The sequence below is a fragment of the Elephantulus edwardii genome, unplaced genomic scaffold, assembly GCF_000299155.1.
Source record: "Elephantulus edwardii isolate Elephantulus edwardi_28Jun2011 unplaced genomic scaffold, EleEdw1.0 scaffold00028, whole genome shotgun sequence".
Classification (NCBI taxonomy): Eukaryota; Metazoa; Chordata; class Mammalia; order Macroscelidea; family Macroscelididae; genus Elephantulus; species Elephantulus edwardii.
The window spans coordinates 18,301,042-18,319,868 of NW_006399778.1; the positions used below are offsets into that span (position 1 = coordinate 18,301,042).

General features: G+C 45.9%; 1 protein-coding gene across 1 annotated transcript in view; it reads right to left on the reverse strand.

The window, feature by feature from the left end:
- Positions 1–578: 578 nt before the first annotated feature.
- SPEN (spen family transcriptional repressor) overlaps positions 579–18,827 on the reverse strand; it is a 128,664-nt gene continuing 110,415 nt past the window's right edge. Inside the window, exons 9-15 of the mRNA XM_006883621.1 lie at positions 18,002–18,115; positions 16,991–17,091; positions 2,737–10,882; positions 1,831–2,337; positions 1,514–1,708; positions 853–1,011; positions 579–710 (exon numbers count right to left, since the gene is read on the reverse strand). Coding sequence (XP_006883683.1) covers positions 579–710; positions 853–1,011; positions 1,514–1,708; positions 1,831–2,337; positions 2,737–10,882; positions 16,991–17,091; positions 18,002–18,115 — 9,354 coding nt within the window. The remainder of the gene's footprint in view (positions 711–852; positions 1,012–1,513; positions 1,709–1,830; positions 2,338–2,736; positions 10,883–16,990; positions 17,092–18,001; positions 18,116–18,827) is intronic.

Below are 18,827 nucleotides of genomic sequence, written 5' to 3' on the forward strand. Positions count from 1 at the left end.
GTGGCGGCAGAGAATTAAGAAAGATGACACATCCAAATGAGCATGGGAAGGGGAGATGGGGACCAAAAAACCCACTGAAATGTTCCTTGACCCCAAGATTTCCGCAAAAGTTCAAAGTCCTGCACAAGAGTCTGCAGTGTGTTCGCGTACACCTAACATCCAGAGTGTCACAGCCTGTCTCCATTGTGCAAAAGTCCAAGTCACTAATTTAGTGCAAAGGCAGTTCCATTTTCTTGTTTCTTAAAAACAAAAAAATTTCCACTGCCCTGTTCCTTTTCTCCAAAAAGAAGATAGAGAAACCCAGCCTCAAGGTGTCTGCGAGTCTATCGGTTGGTTGTCTGTCCTTGGGCTAAAGCGTCATGTAAACATACAAGGGAGCAGCACCACTGCCCAGAGCAGGTCTGGCCGACGGAGGCCGGGTGGGCGCGCAGGAGGGCGGGAGGCTGGTCGGCTGGCAGTGGAGTCTGGCCCCTTTGGCAGCTTTTTCCCTCCACTTGCTTGGTTTTCCTGTGGTGGTTTTATTTTTTTTGCTGCAACACCTCGGGGAAAATACACCAACGTGGTGGCTGCTCCGTGGCTCACACCGAGGCAATGACAATCATGAGGTGAGGAGAAATGTTGGAAATGCTGGCAAGGAGGTCAGGGGCCAGACGGGACAGGTGACTCTCCGAGAACTCGCAGGGCGGGAAGATCTGCAGCACGTAGGCGGGCTGGAGAAGGCGGGAGAGACAATCTAGTCACATCACACCCTGCAACTACCACTCTATTACAGAGGCCCAAGGCAGCAGGCTAAGGCCGGCTTCCCAGCTTGCTTCTTTAAAATGTGCACGTGTGTAGAGGGAGGACACTGACCTGGTTGGAGCCTGGGTTAGGAACATTGATGATCCCTGCAGCCTGCTTGGCCTGCAAGTATGTGATGAAGGCGGCTTTGAGGGACTCAGTCTGGTTCACAACGTCCTCTTGGTCACGGCCACAGGGCAGGGCCAGCAGCAAGCAATAATCCGTCTCCACCTGGGCAGAGAAGCCAGGTGCCAGTGGTCAGAGCCCGTGTGAGGGAGGCCTGTCCAACCCGGGCACCTGGTTCCAAAGTCTTTAAAAGTTCCCACCTCTGAAACAACTTTGAATCTACCACTCCCATATCCCTCAAAAAAACCCCACTGCCATTTGCTCGGATGCAGTGGTGAGGTGCTCTGCTGCTAAGAAGGAGGTGAAGGTTCAAACTCTTCTGCCCCTCAGAGGGAGGAAGATGGCCTTTAGCTTCCATGAGACTACAGCTTTGGAAACCTCAGGGTGGATTTCTATTTGGTTTCTGTGAGCGTGGGGAAAGCGGTGTTTCCTTGTCCTTTTCAAGAATACCACATCTCATGACCCATCAGGGACCCCCACCTCCCGTTCCTATGGGAGAGAGGTTGGAGCTGTGTTTCTGGGCCTACAGACCTACTGGCAGGTGGTTCTAACAGTGGTGCTGGAGACTTCTCCCTCTGCAGTGGCTCACTCAGCGCCCAGGTCTTACCATCATTCTCCGGGCAACCCCTTCTAGCTGTGAAGCTTCCAGCCGCATCCTCTGGGCGATCCTCAGTGGGGGGCCCCCTTCAGAAAGGGGCAGGGACCGATGAGCCAGGACATTGTTGCCAGAGACGAAGTGGAGCTGCACAGCAGCTGTGTCGTTCTTGAGGGCCAGTAGGCCCTGCCACACGATGGGGTACTTCTGCTCAAAGGAAACAAATAAAGTGAGATCATGGCCCTCCAGCCGCAGTCCGCTAGGCTTGAGTCCACTGGAGCATCTTAGGACATTAACGCAAAGCTTGGGAACCCTCTACCCTCACTGACCTTGAGAAGCTGAACCATGTCCACAGGTCTCTGGGAAGTCAAGTGTGGAGAGGAATCTTGTTTAGGGGTGGCCTGGGCTTCAGAATGCGGCAAAACCAGTCCTGGTGGTGTGCTGGGAGCGGAAGTTGTGGGGACAAATAATGGCTGTTTTGGAGCAGACTGAGCAGGGAGAGGGGCCGGGAGGTCAGGCTTCATGGAGATAGACACTGGAGAAGGGTGGGAAGCTGGGCCTGTTTCCACCTGTGCCCTCGGAACCTGGCCGAGAGGCTCAGGAGGCCTGTTTGTTGGTACTGTTGGGAGGCGAGGCTGCTCAACCACTCCAGTCTGGGTGCCCTTTGCTTCCTGGGAGACCTGCGGCATTTTGCTGGCCAGTGACTGGCCAGGCTGGTTGAGCTGGGAGGGCGGTCCTGGCTGGGAGGGCTGTGTGGATGGAGCAGGCTGGGTGCTCTGAGTGGACGACGGAGCAGGTTGAGCAGGCTGCAAGGGCTCACCTTCTGGTGGAGGGGCCTGGTAGTCAGGAAGAAGACAGAGGGGACAGTCAGCGTCTGCTGGACACAAAGACCCTGCCTGCAACAGGCCACAGGGAGGCTCGGCCTCTAGGAGATGCAGAGGAACTGCAGGTGATACTCTGGGGAATCACGTCGTTGCCCCCCCCCCCTGCAGAAAGCAGCCACCTCCTTAAATCATCCCCCGGGATGACACTCTTTCATCCTGCAACTCAGAAGTTCTTCGCCTTGTGTGAGTCCCACAAAAAAGGTAGTGTTTCACGAAGGGCCTGACCAGCTCCCTTCTAGCTTAACCACCCTCCCGACTAAAAGGATAATTCCTAACACACCACCACTGCTTCAAGTCTCCTGAGCCCCCGTGTATCCCTAACAAATGAGGCAGGAGCCGTGGCTTCCTCACCTGAGCAGGAGTCTTGGTCCTGGAAGCTGGGCCGATGGTGGAAGCAGCAGGAAACTGAGTGTGAGCAAGCTGGGCAGGTGCGTGGTAAGCCCGGATGTCCCCGTACCTGTACTCCTGGAACAACTCCCCACTTGAATGCACGATCTGCACCCCATGGGTCACCACCACAGGAGGGGTCAGTGGCAGCCCCTGAAGCTGGTTGCTAGGGGTGACCGTGAGGATGCGGGCTTCACCATGGGGAGCAGGTGCTGCTTTGGCATCAGGCGTCTTGACCACTTCCTTCCCAGGCTGTGGCGGGGCCTTGCTGGCTGGTGGCACCTTCACTACGCCCTCGGCAGCCCTGGGCTGCTCGCTGACCGCCGTCACATGTGGATGCACCATGATCCGCACGTCCCGAGGCACGGTGTATGGGTGCAGCCGGTACTCAGACTGCATGACCAGCACCTCAGACTGCACGGGGGCTGCGGCTCGAGCAACAGGGAGGTGATAATGCACTTCTTCCTCAGGGGGATGCTGGGAAGCCAGAGCAGGCACGCTGGCTGGGGCAGGCTGGGGAGTGCCCGCGCGCTGCGGGGCCCTGACCTCGATCTGCTGAGGCTGCAGAGGGGCCCGGGGGGAGTGCAGCGTCTCCGGCCGGATGCTGTAGGTGATGCTGGGCAGTGTGGGTGTGTTCATTCTCACCTCGCCCTGTGACAAGTGGCTAAGGGACACGGTCTGGGTGATACTGTGGGGAGGCATGATGACAGACTGCTCCGGGTGTATGCTAGAGATGAACTGTGGCACGGGAATGCCTGCTGCCAGCATGACTGTGGCATTGGTAGAGAGCGCTGTGGACGCAGTGCTGCTGGGGTGACAAGCCCTTGGGAACGGGGAAGGAGTAGGGGCAGGCCCACTTGGTCGAGGAGGATGTGCGTCTGGCTTCGTGACCGCCAAATGGGGAGCCGCTCTATCTGTGGGGGTGCTGGGTCCTGAGTTTACATGGTTCAGATCTGCAGGCAGTTTGCTGGGCAGAGCAGGAGGGTGATGCGAAGTGAGAGTCGACCCCAGGCTGGCTGGCTGCAGCACCTTGGTCTCTATTTTCAGTGTCACAGGGTCAGCAAGCTTTTTATTAGTAGTGACTATGCTCGGGGTGAGGACCAGCTGGTTGTGCACCAGCACCGGCGGGGTGTTTATGCCCTGGGTGAGCACCTTGACTGTGCTACCCTGGGTGACGGGTGTGGACACCGAGAGGTGAATGGGCTCAGACTTCTCCAAGGCTGGGCGGTCGGCCTTCACAGATGCATTGTACGTTTGGGCAGTTAGTACCAGAGTGGAGTGGGTGGCCACATTCGCATAGCCTGAAGGCGTCTGAGGGCCTTTGGGTGCAGGCTGAGATGGTGTGACGGCATCAGGTTTCACCTGAGACTTGGACACCGACTGCTGAAATTCAATGTCCATTGCACTCGCGGGGGGGATCTGACTTATCTTGGCACTGATCCGCTGTGGGCCTTCAGTCTTCTGCCCCGAGTAGCTCAGGAGAACCACCCCTTCTGAGGTGTTGACACGAAGCCCAGCTCCAGAGCCTGTGTCAGCCGGACGATCGTCAATCACAGACATGGACCCCGGGTGGAAGCGGCTGTTCTCATTAGCGGTTGATCTCTGCTTGCACTTTGCTGACGGTGCAATCACCGCGCCTGCTGCCATGGTCACTGTGCCTGTTGTGGCTGTCACACCACCTGATGCCCCAGCCGGTGCCCCTGCTGTGACGCTCCCTGCCCCCGTGGCAACATTCACCGTGCCTGTTGGCGCACTGACGGTGCCCGTGGCAGTATTCACTGCACCTGGGGTGGCATTCACCGTGCCCACAGCAGCATTCACCGGAGTGGTGAGAACGTTCACGGGGCCTGTCAGGACATTCACTGGTCCCTTGAGGACATTCACAGGACCGGCGGGAGTGTTCACCAGGCCTTTCAGTGTCGTCACAGAGCCCTTCACGGGCCCTTTCAGAGCGTTCACCGGGCCGGCCAAAGCATTGACTGGAACCAGTGAGACATTCACCAAACCAGTCAGGGCACTCACCAGGCCAGTCAGAGTCTGAGGTGGTTTTGCCAGAGTTATCTTCTGTGAATTCTCCAAATCGATGCTGACAGGCATCCGGCTAATGACAGAAGTAATTTTGGGAGCAATAACTGGAGTTGTCTTTTCTTTGTCAGAGGCTACCGGCAGCTCTCCGGCTTGAGTGTCAGAGGCGTTTACTGGCTTTTCCTCTACAAGAGGCTTCTTGGGTTCTGGAGGAGCAGGAGCCTCGGTCAGCGTGCAGGTGGCACTGACAGGCTCCGCGATGGAGGCTGTGACACTCGTGGACGTGACGCCCGAGGCAGACACGTATTTGGGGTCCATGAGGATCTTCCTTAGGGTACTGGAGCTGGTGTCGACATCGGAGGCTTTTGTGTCTGGGGGAAGAGCTGGAGATGGTGTAGACTGAGCCCGAGGCTCCTCCTGCCTGGTGATCCACTCGGTCACCTTAGAGGGGGAACTCTGAAGTGAGATCCCACCAGAAGTTACTGGGGCTGGAAGCTTTGCTACGGTCACAGATGGAATCATGGGAGTGGGCATGCTGGAGTCACTGGGTGGGGTCACGGGGTCACTTTCAATAATTGAGTGGACCTTGAATCTGGCTTGATGGTCATCATCCCCAGGTACTAGTGGAGAAGGGGTGGTTAGGTCTGGGGGCACAGGTCCTTTGACTGGTGTCTTTTCTTCAAAACTGCTCTCCTCGGATACATTCTCCCTGGGTGGCGTCTTGCTTGAATCAGAAGCACATGACACAGAGGAGGTGGAGTGGGGCTTTTCACCCTGTGGCGTTTCTGGGGCTTGTACCACTGTCTCAACTGCAGCCGGGCTCTTGCTCTGAGCCTGGTCAGGTTCTGAGGCACGGGGCGGCTCTGGCACAGCCCCTCCTTTCTTGTTTGTATTCCGTTTGCGGCGTGATCGAGTCGTCTTCTGGCGTCCTTTGTCTTTCCGAGTAACTTCTGCTTCCTTGAACCCTTTTGCCTCTTGCACTGGGTGGGAGGGTTCGTTGGTATTGTCTCTGGCCTCCTTGGCATCTGCTGGGCCTGCACAAGTGTCAGGAGCACTGGTGGGTGGCACAGAAGATTCTGTAGCAGCCTCAGTTTCCAAGAGGCCAGACACAGCCTCATCTGTTTCAGGCTCCATTCCTTCCTCAGGAGGCTGTGGCCCTTGAGAGGTGGGCTGGGCATCTGATCGAGACTCTGAAGGGTATGTGGGGGGTGCCGGGAAGTTTTCCGGCTCCCCAGGAATGTCATTGATGATGGAGCCAATAGCTGCAGCAAGTTCCGTTTCACTTGCTTGATGGCCTGGCTTGTCCCTGTCCTCTGCGGTAAGGCCCTCGGGTGCCTCTGCAGCCTTGTAGGCTGAGGAGGCTGAGGTTGCTGTGAGCTTTGCAATGTTCTCCACGGCCTGCTCCAACTCCATCTGCTTGGCCAACTGTGTTGTCTCTGGGCACTGTTTAGAGTCAGACACATCATTCTCTGGTTCCCTGTTTGGATCAGCAGGATCACTTTTCAACTGGGATGATAAGTTGCCTTCTTTTGGGGGGATCTCACTTTTCTCAGGGGAGACCGCTGTTATGGCCCCTTCCAGCTCCCCGGCCAGCCCAGCAGCGCCTGTGACTGCACTGGCACCCGCATCAGCATCCACGCTCTTCACGTTTGCAGACCTGTCCACTGCTGACCTGGAGTTCCGGGCCCGCCCTCTCTTTGCTTTGGAGGTTTTTTCAGGCACTGCTTTTTTCTCCACCACTTCAACCGGGGGAGGTTCAACTAGGTTTTTATCTGTAACTGTTTCTTTTCTGTCGTGTTTCTGTTCACTTCCAGCTTCTTCTTTATCAAGTCTGGATTTTGAGTTGTTTTCTTTCACGATTCCTTGCAAACCCACCTCAGCGGCGGCCTCAGGACGGTCAGCTACGGGATCTGGTTTGGGGTCATTTTTCCCCTTTCCTTTGCCTTGCGGGCCACCAGCAGAGCCTGATTTCTGAGCTCGAGGGGATCTCCATCCTTCAGCTGGTCTGAGGGTCTCGCCTGATTCTTTCACCTCAGTCTCCTCCTCCTCCTCGGCCCGACGGCGTGTTTTCGGAGGCCTCCCCCTTCGCGGGGTCGTAGGGGCTGCTGCAGCTTCCTGGAGCTCCCGCTCCAGCCTTTTTCTGGTCAGGCGAGGCTGCTCTACGGGCTCTTTCACAGGAGAGCGGCTCTCATGGTCACTCATGGTCGCATACACACTCCTCACATTTCGGCGCCTCGTCCGGCTGAGCGGCAGACTTGGCTCAGGGAGTTCAGTGTCCCCAGCCGAGGTTTTAGAAGCAGTTCTTGTAATTTTCTCTGCCTCCATCTTTAATTCTAGTAGTTTCTGTGCTTCTCCCCGAGGGGAACTGGATCTCTTTAGCTTTTCCCGGTCTATTCTCTCACTCTTCCGTGTCACAGGTTTCTCTACCACGGTCGCTGCAGCCGCCTGAACTGGGGTCTTGGAACGTTTACTTTTGTTTGGCTTTTTCTCTTTTGCAACAACTGGAGGCTCAACTTCTAGATCTTCTTCGGAAGCTTGAGGCTGGACCTCGGGGACAACTTCAGCTTTCTGATTTGCATCAGGCTCAACATCAGCAGTGGAGTCTGGCTTTTCTGGCTTTGGTTCACTGGCTTCCTCAGACTTTTGGGCTGGTTTGGACAGTGGCAGGGCACTGTCCGGTTCTGGGTCTACACTGGTCTCTACCTGGGAAAACGAAGCCCCAGGAGTGGGAGGCTTTGCATCCAGGTAAGGCAGCTGGTCAGCTGCTGACTTTTCTTTAACCACTGACGGTGTTGCCGCAGCATCTTGACTGGAGTCTTCTCCTAGGGGCACGTTTACTTGTTCAGGTTGTTCCACGGGGACAGGAGCTAGTTCAGACGCCGGTTTTGCTTCTTCGGAGACTGGGGCGGGCTCCACAGTCTTCTCTTCTGCTACTGGAGGCAGCTGTGTAGGTTTCTCATTAGCTGGCTTCTCTAGTGACGGTGGTGCCGAGTCTGGAGTGACAACCGTGACACTAGGAGGCCCAGCTGATGATGGTATTTTCAGTTCTGATTCTTTAGTCTCAGTGGCAGATTCTGGGGTCTTGGGTGGATTCTCTGTATCTTCCTGTTTCTCAGTCTCTTTGGACTTCTGATCTTTTTCTTTTTCCTTCTGTTGCATTCGTGTGAGTTCCATAAATCTGCTATGAAATAGAACTACTGGCTCTTGAATGAAATCGGCTGTGCTGTTTGCTCCGTCAGATGCCTGCCTCCCATACAGCCTCCCGGAAATGAAGTCAGAGTCTTCCTCTTTTCTCTCTAGGTGCTGCAGTCGTTTGGAATCTTGTTCAAAGATTGAGCTGTGTAAAAATCGAGATGCGAATAATTCTTGTCTTTCCTGCTCTTCTTCTTTATGGTCATCTTTTTTATCATCCATTTTGCCCTCAGAATCAGTCCTAATTTTCTTCTTTTTCATGTACCAGGATGGAATAGGTCTTGGGGCAGAGTCTACCTTTTCTTTATCTTTGTTGTTTCGAAAATTAGCAAATCTAGAGTCCCAGTCAAGAAAAGACCAATTTTCTTCTCGGGATGAAGAAAGAGACTTGGCCCTTTCTAGCAAAGCCTTAGTGTCTGGGGTGATCGTCTTATCCAGGGCAAAAGAGTAGAATTTGTTTTTTTCTAGAGAACTTGAGAGTCTTTCTTCTCGCTCACGAAGTTTGTCTTCTCTGTCCCTCAATAAAAAAGATAACCGGGAACTTTCATATAATGCAGAGGCTCTGGGGGAATGAGACTTGGGTTCACCATCTTCATCGGAATCAGAGGGCACCTCACCAGGTTCCAAGTCTCGTACAGACCTCTTTCGAAGGCTGTCTCTCTTAATTATGCTGTTTGGAAAACTCACATCAAATCTGCTGGCATCTTGTTTCATCTGAGCATCCCAACGACTCAGTTCATCTTCAGAATGCAAGACAGAGAGCTTTAATTTAGCCATATCTGCCATCTGTTCTCTTCTGCTAGAATCATAAGGATTAAATTTTAGGGACTCTTCCCTGACTGTTATATTAGAGTATGAGAAACCTTTTTCATCTATTTTAGGGGATCCTCTTACTGACATTAGCCTAGGGGAGCCCAGGGGGTCATCATCATCATGGAAGGAACCATGGCGGATGCTGGGAGAACCACCAGTCCTTTCAGATTCCTCACTGATTTGGCGTGAACTCCTGTAATTCCTTTCTCTCTTGCTGCAGATTTCAAAGTCAACATGATCCATCCTTTTTCTTTTGCTGGGAGGAGAGTCATCGGTGACATCTTGTGGGGGTTTGCCCACCTCATGAACAAGACTACGCCTTTCGTACTCATCCACATCTTTTTTAGGGCTGCCAAACTTCTCAGACTTGGCTATTTCCATCTCCATCTGCTGTTTTCTACGGCTCTGCTCCATCTGTTTTCGGTAACTCTGTGTGTGATCAATATCAATGCCAATTTTTTCTTCAGCAGTTACTGAATGTGATTTCTCTTGTCCTGATTTGCGTTCAGGTGTCTCATCATGAAGATGGCAATAGTTTTTCTTAATATCTTCTCTTTCTGGTCCTGGATCATCTAACAGCTGTAGTTGTTTGAGCTGGGCTTTGGAGGAAGTTGGTTTTTTTGATGAGACTTCTTGGTTTTCAGAAGATTCACCAACTGGTTCTCCCAGTCTCGCCTGGAGGTCCAAGTTGGCCCTTGAGCCAGCCCCAGCAGAAATACTGGTAGGCTCCTGAGAGTCTTTGGGGCTAGGGACAGCATTAAGTCTATCCAGTTTAATTTTTTTGGATTCTCTTTTAAGGATTTCTTTCCTCAAAGGCTTTCTTTCAGACTCGCCTTCCCTTAGCAGAATGGCATCTCGAGATGACAGGTCAGGCTGTTTTTTCAAAAGCGCCCTTGCCTCCTCCACCTCTGGACTGCTTTTCTTGACTTCTGATTTCTGCCTTTCTGCTTTCGTATTTGTGTCAGCAAAACGCCTTTTCCTGGCTTCCAACTTCTCCAGCTCGGCAGCACTGACCCCCTCAGCAGTCTGCTCTGGTTTGAGGTGTTTCCTGGGCTTAAGCCTGCCTTCTTTATCTATTATTTCTATGTGGCTGGAAAGGCCCTTCTCTTTTGACACTTTCATTCTTACAGATTCCAGTTTAGACAGGTCAGATTTTGTAGTCTCGTTTTGAGAGATCTGAAGTTTTTGATCTAGAGCAGCTAACTTTACAGAGTCATTATCTAGCTTGCTTTTCAGCTTTTCAAAAGTGCTGTGGTCAATAACCTTGCCTTCTTTTTCTTTCACTCGCGTTAAAACCACGCAAGGCATGAGTTCGAGACGGTTCTTTGCAATGCCTTCTTTGTCAGCTTTCTCTCTGCTCAATTTATTAGAGTTCCTTGGTTTCTCAGGGCTTAGTTCCCTCTCATTGTCTTGGTCTGTTTCCGAAGACTGAGAACTAGGGGAATGAATTTTTCCTTTTCGTTTCTGCTTGTCGGTTTTATCCACTTTGTCCTTTCTAATTAAGCGTCTCTCTCTCTCCCCTCTCTCAGTATGATCAAACGTTCGTTCTTTCTCTGCTTTTTCAGCTTTTGTATAACGTTCCACACGAGGTTTGTCAAGCTTATCATATCTTGGAGGGGAAAGTGAGCTACAGCTTTCACTGCGCTCTGAAGACCGACTATACATCCTTCTCTCAGAATCACTGGGCAACCGATCTGACTGGGAGGGAGATGTTCCAGGACTCTGAGGGCGTCGCAAGTGAACCGGACTCTGACTTCTTTCAATAGGCCTCCTCTCGTGGTCTCTGTCCCGGTCAGAATCAAATCTCTCTCGCTCTCTTTCTCGTTCCCTTTGCCTGTAAGTGTACTCCCGAATATCTTGTTCATAAGGATCATTTCTGTAATCCCTGTATTCCCGAAGATCATCATAATAGCGTGACTCATAGTAGTCTCCTTGGTAAGCTTCCCATTCTGCTGCATAAAATTCTCTCCCTCGAGTTGCATAGTCCCGCCTGGAATCCTCAGGATATGTCCCAGGAGCACGCACAGTCTCATAATATGTACGCTCTTGGTTATAGTCATAGGATGCCCTTCTCTCTTCTCTGAAAAAGAAAGGAAGAGAGAAAATATTAGTTTGTTCCTTGGCGCTTAGAGATTAAATTGCATGTAGGTATTTAGAACACTCTACTTCTAAAAATCTTTGCCATTATTAAACCGTTATTTAGATCTACAGTCTAAATAATGATTTGATAATGGAAATTCTGTTTGTTTGAATTGATATGTACTGAAAATGTAAATCTGTTGCTGGATTTCACAGATTTAGGTGAAAAGAAAAGTTTCAGTAATTTATTCACATTGCGTATATACTGAAATTATAATATTTTATATATGTTGAACTACATGAAATAAAATTTTCTCTCTTCATTAACTTTTAAAAGTGAGTTACTAGAATTCACTTTTATTTTTTATTTTAAATAAAATAACCTACATATTAATTTTATATTAGAGATCTTAGTCATCTGATGTTGTGGTTCAATCCATATTGAAGACTACAGTCTTCTTACCCTCTACAACAAAGGCTTCATTCAGATCCTCCTCAGTTTCAGCAAGCAAGGTTGTATAATCTACATAACGCAGGCTGTTGATGAAATCTTCCTCCAATCCTGATGCCACATCCATCCTCATAAAGTCTAGCCTCCCAAATAATCTGTTCTGCAAATAGACTGAAAAGGTATGGAGCAGGACACATCCCTTCCTGACACACTCTTTTCCAGATTTTGAACGATGCACTGTTTCCTTGCTCCATTCTGATGACTGCTACCTGGTCCAAATATAGGTTTCATGTGAGTACAACCAAGTGTATTCCCATTCTTTTTGAGGTTAGCTACAATTTGTTGTGATCCACACAGTCAAATGCCTTTGCATAGTCAATGAAACACAGATACACATTCCTCTGGTACTCTCTACTTTCAGCCAAGATTAATTTAACATTAACCATAATATTCTCTAGTACCACAGCCTCTTCTATACAATGCCTACACATCTGGCAGTTCTCTGTTAATGTGCAGTTTCAGTCATTTTTGGATAATTTTTAGCATGGTTATGGAAAAGGGAGAGTGACAGGAGAATAGGAAAAGAATGATAGATAATTCTTTTTTTGATAGATAATGCTTATATCGGAATAGGTGTGAAGGAAAGGTCAATCTGAAATGAATAGACAATCAGACATTACACGTACTACATTTAAAATAGCAAACAGGATATATACTATAGATTAAATGAGGGTGAAGAAAACAAAAGGGGAAAAAAGGAAATAGAGAAGATGGGCAGAAGGACTACACAATATGGGGTTGCTTAGACATTGATGGTAAAAAGTTAATTGCATCAATGGTAATTAATGACTTTGACTGATTAAAACAAACAATGCCATTTGTAAACTTTCACACAAAAAAACCCCCACCCCCACCCTGAAACAACTAAAACAGTAATCACGCATTGTTATATGGTCTTTGCAATCACTTGCTATGCATTGGAAAGCTGGACAATGACTAGGGATGATAGAAGGAGAATTGATGCCTTTGAGCTGTGGTGCTGAGGAAGAGTACTGAATATGCCATAGACTGGTAGGAGAACAAATAAGATCATCCCAGAGAGGGTGAGACTAGGCTGCTCTTTGGAGGCAGGGATTCTGCAGCTTTGTCTGACATACTTTGGACATGTTGCAAGGAGGGACCAGTTCTTAGAGAGGGACATCATGCTTGGAAGGGTGGAGGGACAGCACAAGAGAGGAAGACCCTCGATGAGATGGATTGATTCAGTGACTGGGGTAGTGGAGGTAAGTGTGTCAGGGACAATAAATAAGATTGGCACAGGATACAGCAGGGTTTAGGGCTATTGTACAGAGGATAGCTATGAGTTGCAGGCAACTTGATAGCATATAACAACATATTCTTTTATGCTGAATCCTCACTTAAAAGAGATAAACACATACTATTTTAGATATAAAGAGCTCTGGTTAATGTAGTGATTAAGGGTTCAGCTACTGAACTAAAAGATCAGTGATTCAAATCTACCACCTGTGAGAGTTTCCGAAGCCACTGTACCTTGGTTAACTGTCAGTGTTTAAGTCTAGAGTACTGCTTTAAGAACATTCAGCAGGAAGTAAGCTGAAAACAGCTTCCTGGGCAAGCATGCAGATGTGTCCCAAGAAAATAGGGTGCATTCATGAGACCTCATAACACAGAAGAGCAGCTGTTGAGGCTTAATTAATGAGGAACAAAAGTCCTTGAGAGGGCTTGTGGAAATTAATGAGAAGCTATTGTCCTTGAGAGTTTGCAGCAAACAGAGATAAGCTTTTTGTGTGCTCTTTAGGATTTTCTGAGTAAATCATTAAAAAAAGCTCAAGTTCTTGGCTATCCAAGGACACATTCCTTTCTAACCCCAGAGATATAATTGTTAGATAATTGTTGCTGTGTATCAAGAAGTCTGGTTATTCCAATAGTGATGGAATGCTGAGAAAAAGAAATGCTCGGGGGCCTTGGCTTTTGCCTCAGTCTCCTGTGCCTTGCTTTTGCTCTCTGTCTGTTTCCTCCTCAGCGCTCAGGTCGGGCTTGAAAACGGCACCACCCACTCGGCAGAAGATAAATGTCTGCTTCCATCCAGATTTTACAGCCTTGAAGACAGAAGCCATCTCATGCCATCCTATATGGCTACTGTGAGTTGGAATTGATTCAGTGGCAGGGGGATTGTTTCTGTGATACCTGGTTTAACTGGGTTCAACATGATTCTCAGGATTCAGATCCTGCAAATAAATGTTACTGAGAACATTTAGGCCACCATATCACAAAAAAAAAAAGTGAAAGTAACATTTTCACATATAAAGGTGAATGCATGATGTTTTCTCAAATTCTGAAGTGAACAAGATACCTAGAAGGTGCACTTTATAGTGGACTTGAAGTCATATTTTAAAAACACTGCTTCAAGTTGTCTTTTAAACTAAAGAAACGGAAAATATACTTAAAATCATGACAAATTTCTAGAATTCCTAGGTGTGTGTGTGTATGTATAAATATCAATGCTGGAGCACTCTTCAGTTATTATCAAAAGAACTATTTTCCTGAGTTCTATGACAACAAAATAAATGAGAATTCCTATATTGAAGGAAATACAACAAAAATGCAGGGCACAACCTAGCTGAGAACTTGCACCTGAACAAAGGGCTCTTGCAGAGGTATGTCCTAGGTACCTAAAGAGTTGAGAAAGGCTAGGTTTTTGTTATTTTGGGGTTTTGTTTTTGTTACATAAATTAAACCATTTATGATAAGCCTGAGATGCTTCAAGTGGGGAACTTCTCCTGGTCTTTGACTTCCTTCAGTCTTCTGATAGGAGACGTCACTGTGACTGCAGAGGTGATGCTGCAGGACCGGGACCACCAGCTACTGTCTTCATGCAAGAACTACAGTGCCTGATGCACACAGCTCGCCTCTTCATTTTGGTTTTGCCACAGAAGGATCAAGTGTACTTGGCATCCTGGCTGATTTCTATTTTCTTTACCATTGTCCTGAGGGAGGCACCATAACGGATCCTGTTTTTATCAACAATCCGAATTTCTTGGAGCAGTTGGTCATTTTGCCACAAACCAGCACCAAATCCATAGAGAAAGGCTAGGTTTTAAGATAACTGTCTACATGACGGCACACAATCCAAATTTCCATATTACCTTAAGTAAATGAGAAATTTATCTGTATCATAATATGGTCCTTTACATCCACCGGAGGAGAATTACACTGAAGCACAAGGCTTAATGCAGACAATCCAATCATTTAGTAACCTGTGATCTTATTAGCAAAGACATTAGGCCACTGAGCTTAGGTAAAATGAGACAATAGTCACCCTTCTATCTCCCTCATATAGTATTTAAAGAATCAAATGAAATAATTGCTTGGTAAACTGTTTGAAAACCAGAGTTACAGGTTGCATTCCTGAGCTTAAATGTCATTGAAGGGTAACATCTCCACCTCTTATCACCAACCCCAACCCCCTTTTCAAGTAGTTAACTATACAGTGAGATGATTCTTCTGCTCTATACAAAGATCCTCTAGTTGTACTGTAAGGAATGTGTTCTATAAGCACTGCTACTTGACACCAGATGGGGCCAAACTGGGTAACAATGACACCCAAGTCTCTGACTCTCTCAACTTGCTACGGGAATAAATAATTCCAGTCTACAGGGATAAATAATTCTGAGTAAGGAGCAAAGTTGGGGGCAGATCATCACTAAATGATTACATTTAAGTGGGTATTTACTAGAAATTAAACCCGCACAGCATTATCCAACAACTGCAAGGTACTTTTAAAAATAATTCATGTAAAAAAAAAAAATAATTCATATACACACAAAATATTCTAATGAATGTTTTTACATCTTTGGCACAACTGGCTTCCAACAGACTTTCCAACCACTTATGGTTAAGAATTCCTATTATCACTTAGTGTATTTGCTCTTTAGTATCATTTAGGACTGAGAACGATTCATCTTCTGGGATCTGGATTATCACTGACTACTAAGAAATCATCAAAGCTGCAGAAGTTTTCATTTAAAGATTCCCAAGTAGTCAGTGACTATTTCCGAGATGGTAAGGATGGCACAGGGCGAGATTCAGATCTGCTGTTCAGAGTGCTCCTATGAGAGAATGTTTCGAAGGACACGTACTTTCTACAATTTAAACAAAAAGAAACTGACATGGAAAAGAAAGAGTAAGAAGAGAAATAGGTTTTTGGTAGGAGCTCAGTATTCTGCTCATTGTTGTTAAGAGTCCTTTTTATACTTGAACTTTGGGGGCTAAAGACTTTTTTTTTTTTTTTTTGACACCGAAAGGCCTTTATTGCCCACCCACCCCCAAGACTTTTTTTTAAAAACACAAATTCTTTGTGACATTCTGGGAGATTTAGTCACCAAAGCACATGTAGATAAAGAGCTTTATCACATGAATGACCAGTTTGGACAGCAACTGGAGAAGCTGGTAGCATTGTGTGGTTGTGAGTTAGCCTTTCCTCAGGGCAACCTTGTACATAACTGGATGGGACTGCTGTGACTCACAGGTGTTTGCTGACCAACTTTCAGAAGTCTATTAACCTTAGATTTCTTCCTAGCCCATCTTCATCCAGAAGCTCTGCTGGAACCTGTTTACCAGAAGAGCAAAACAAAATGCTTTGTTGACAGACAAGGAATGGCTGCCCAGGAAGTACATCCTATGGCCAGGAACCGAACCTAAGATCTCTCACAGAAGACATGAATTCTCCCATTAACCACCACTGCCTTCTCAACATCATGACACGATGTTTTAGGGTAAAGAATAAGGGTGATTGCCACTTTGAAACCTTGATTCTGAACTATGTGTATACATTTCTTATAAGCAGCAGAAAAAAACTAGCAAATACTAGAATACCAAGAAAGAAAAAATATTAACAAGGAGGAAAGATGATTTACCTTCCCTTTGCTTAGATTACTAAAAGAATGCTATTTATATTCTTTAGAAAGATGTTGGGTTATGTTTTGAAGTTAAATATATGTGCACATACCTGCTGACAACCTGGATACTGTCATTACTAAATATGTAGTAGATTTCACAGTTTATAATGGATTTCAACATATGTTGTTATCACAATTGATTTAAAACTATTAGGTAAATGTCAACAGTAAGAACAGGAAAAATAAATTACTTAAAAAGTAAAAAAAAAAAAAAAAGTAAAAACCTCCCATTTTGAAAGCCCCTACAATAATCTTAATTAAAATTTTTTAAAAAATAAATCAAAAGCCCCTAAAAGGCAGAATAACATATATGTCACTTTATATGAAATGATAATTTGGTTTTAAGGATTTTCAATGAGAAATTTAGATAAATTACCCTACAAGTCACAAGCCAAATGAAAACTATATTCACAAGATAAATTTATGTTTCCATATAAGGAAAAAGATGACATTTATGAGGATGAGGATAAAGACAAGGGGTAAGAAATTTTTTTAAAGTCATTCAAATCTTTTTGAGGTGGGGGAGTTAAAAGATTATAATTTAGATTAATAACAAAATATAGTCAAGTCAGCTCCCAAAATGTACATGCAGATACCTCAGCACTAAGCATCAAAAATCAAATTTTATGTATTTGAAATAATAAAATTAAAATTTCACTCCAAAGTAAAAAACACATACCTTCTTTCTAATAACAGTTCATAAAAGTCTCTACTATCTTGACCAGATTTCTCCATGCAGTGATAAAATGCCAACTGACTTTCCCGATTTGCAAAATCCACCTTAAAAAAAGAAAGGGGGGGATGGGGAATCCCCACACAAATAAATAGCAGGTATTTGATACAAGCTTCAGGCTTAAATTCACAAATTCTTCTCTTCTGGAGAAACTTCTGGATATAACTATTGATTTCAATGAAGAGTCACAGTCTACATAATGGAAAACTGTCATTTTGTTAACCTGAAATCAAACTCCCTACAAATCTGACACAGAATTCTAATTTAGAGTTCTAGAACCCAATTCTGAAGGAGTGGGAAAAGCAAAATGGAAAACTGAAGCAATATCTACTAGGAATCTAGACTATCAATTACATAAACGGATGAACGAAATTCCGTAATCACTGTTGGGCATGCATTTACTAAAACAATAGCTAGAAAATGAAATAAAGAACATTTTAGTTTATTCACAGCTGAAAAGGAGATGGTTATCTATAAGTATACTAAAGGTTTGTTTTGTTAACACTTTTTCAATCTATGACAGTGATTTAAGTGTAGCACTTCCTTCAAATCACTGAAAAGTTTTTAACAGATTTATTAGACAGAAGATTATGTTGCTGGTGGTTACCCAGTCTTTTGAGGAGGAGAAAAGAGGAGGAAGAGAAAGCCATTCAGAAAGCTGGACTAACAGTTTGAGCCTCTGGGTGTGTAGATACCACAGGGTATACATGTGGTATCCAAAGCACAGAGAAGTGCATGTCTTAAGGTTTCTGGGGAAGGTGTCACAGCTTAACACATCCTGTGTTTTCATCTACTTGAGAAAAAAAAAGTCAAGAGAATGCCTTTTAAAATCTGAAGATACACACAAGTTCTGCACACTATGTTGATCATCAGTAACCTACGAAGTGCTGGCTATGAAAGGGGTTAAGATAAAAACGGAATTTTTGTCTTGCTTCTGTTTAAAATTCTCCTGCTCACCTTAATTTTATTCCCACCGATTTTTCTCCCCTTGGTCTCTTTTACAGCTGCTTGTGCATATTCAATTTCATTGTAGATAACAAGGGCCATGCCTTTTAAGCGGTCAAACACTACCTGTAAAAAAAAAACAAATTAAAAAAACCCAATTAACACAACAAAAACCCTGAGTAAGCACCTCATCCACTGGATTCAGTGTCAGTTCCAAGAAATTCCTAAGTCTAAAGGACATTGCTAAAGGTGAGGGGAGAAAAAAAAGAAAAAGAAAAAGAAAAGCCATGAGATAGGTACAGGAACTGTTTAGAATCATGGATATTGTGACTTGAGGTGTTACACTTTTGTTTTTCTATACTTACTGTCTTTATTAACTGAGTACTATACCTTACATTATTCTAATTTTAGCTTTAAAAAACCTCCACCCACCAAAACAACAACAACAAAATCAATGCCTTTGAAAAATACTGAACTAATGATGAATTTCATACACTCTTGGAAGTAACACAGTTGTTTTAAAGCTGATGGATTCTTACTTATATTGTAATATCTAAAAATGTTTATTTCTTAAAAAAAGGTTAAGTAATATTTAAAGAAGTCTCAAAATTGTCTAGTATACCTCCTCAATTATATTTAATTATATGCTTTTAAGGAGTTAAAGCTTTACCTTCACCCAACAGAATGGGATCCAGTTACTCCTTTCCTATTATGACTGTGGTATGTAAACATATTAAATATTGGTTAGGTGGATGTACAAATGTCCTTATAGACCAAATTTTGGTGAAGAAAATTATAATGCATGAGGTACTTAAGAAAAAAGGTTGTTGCTGTTGTT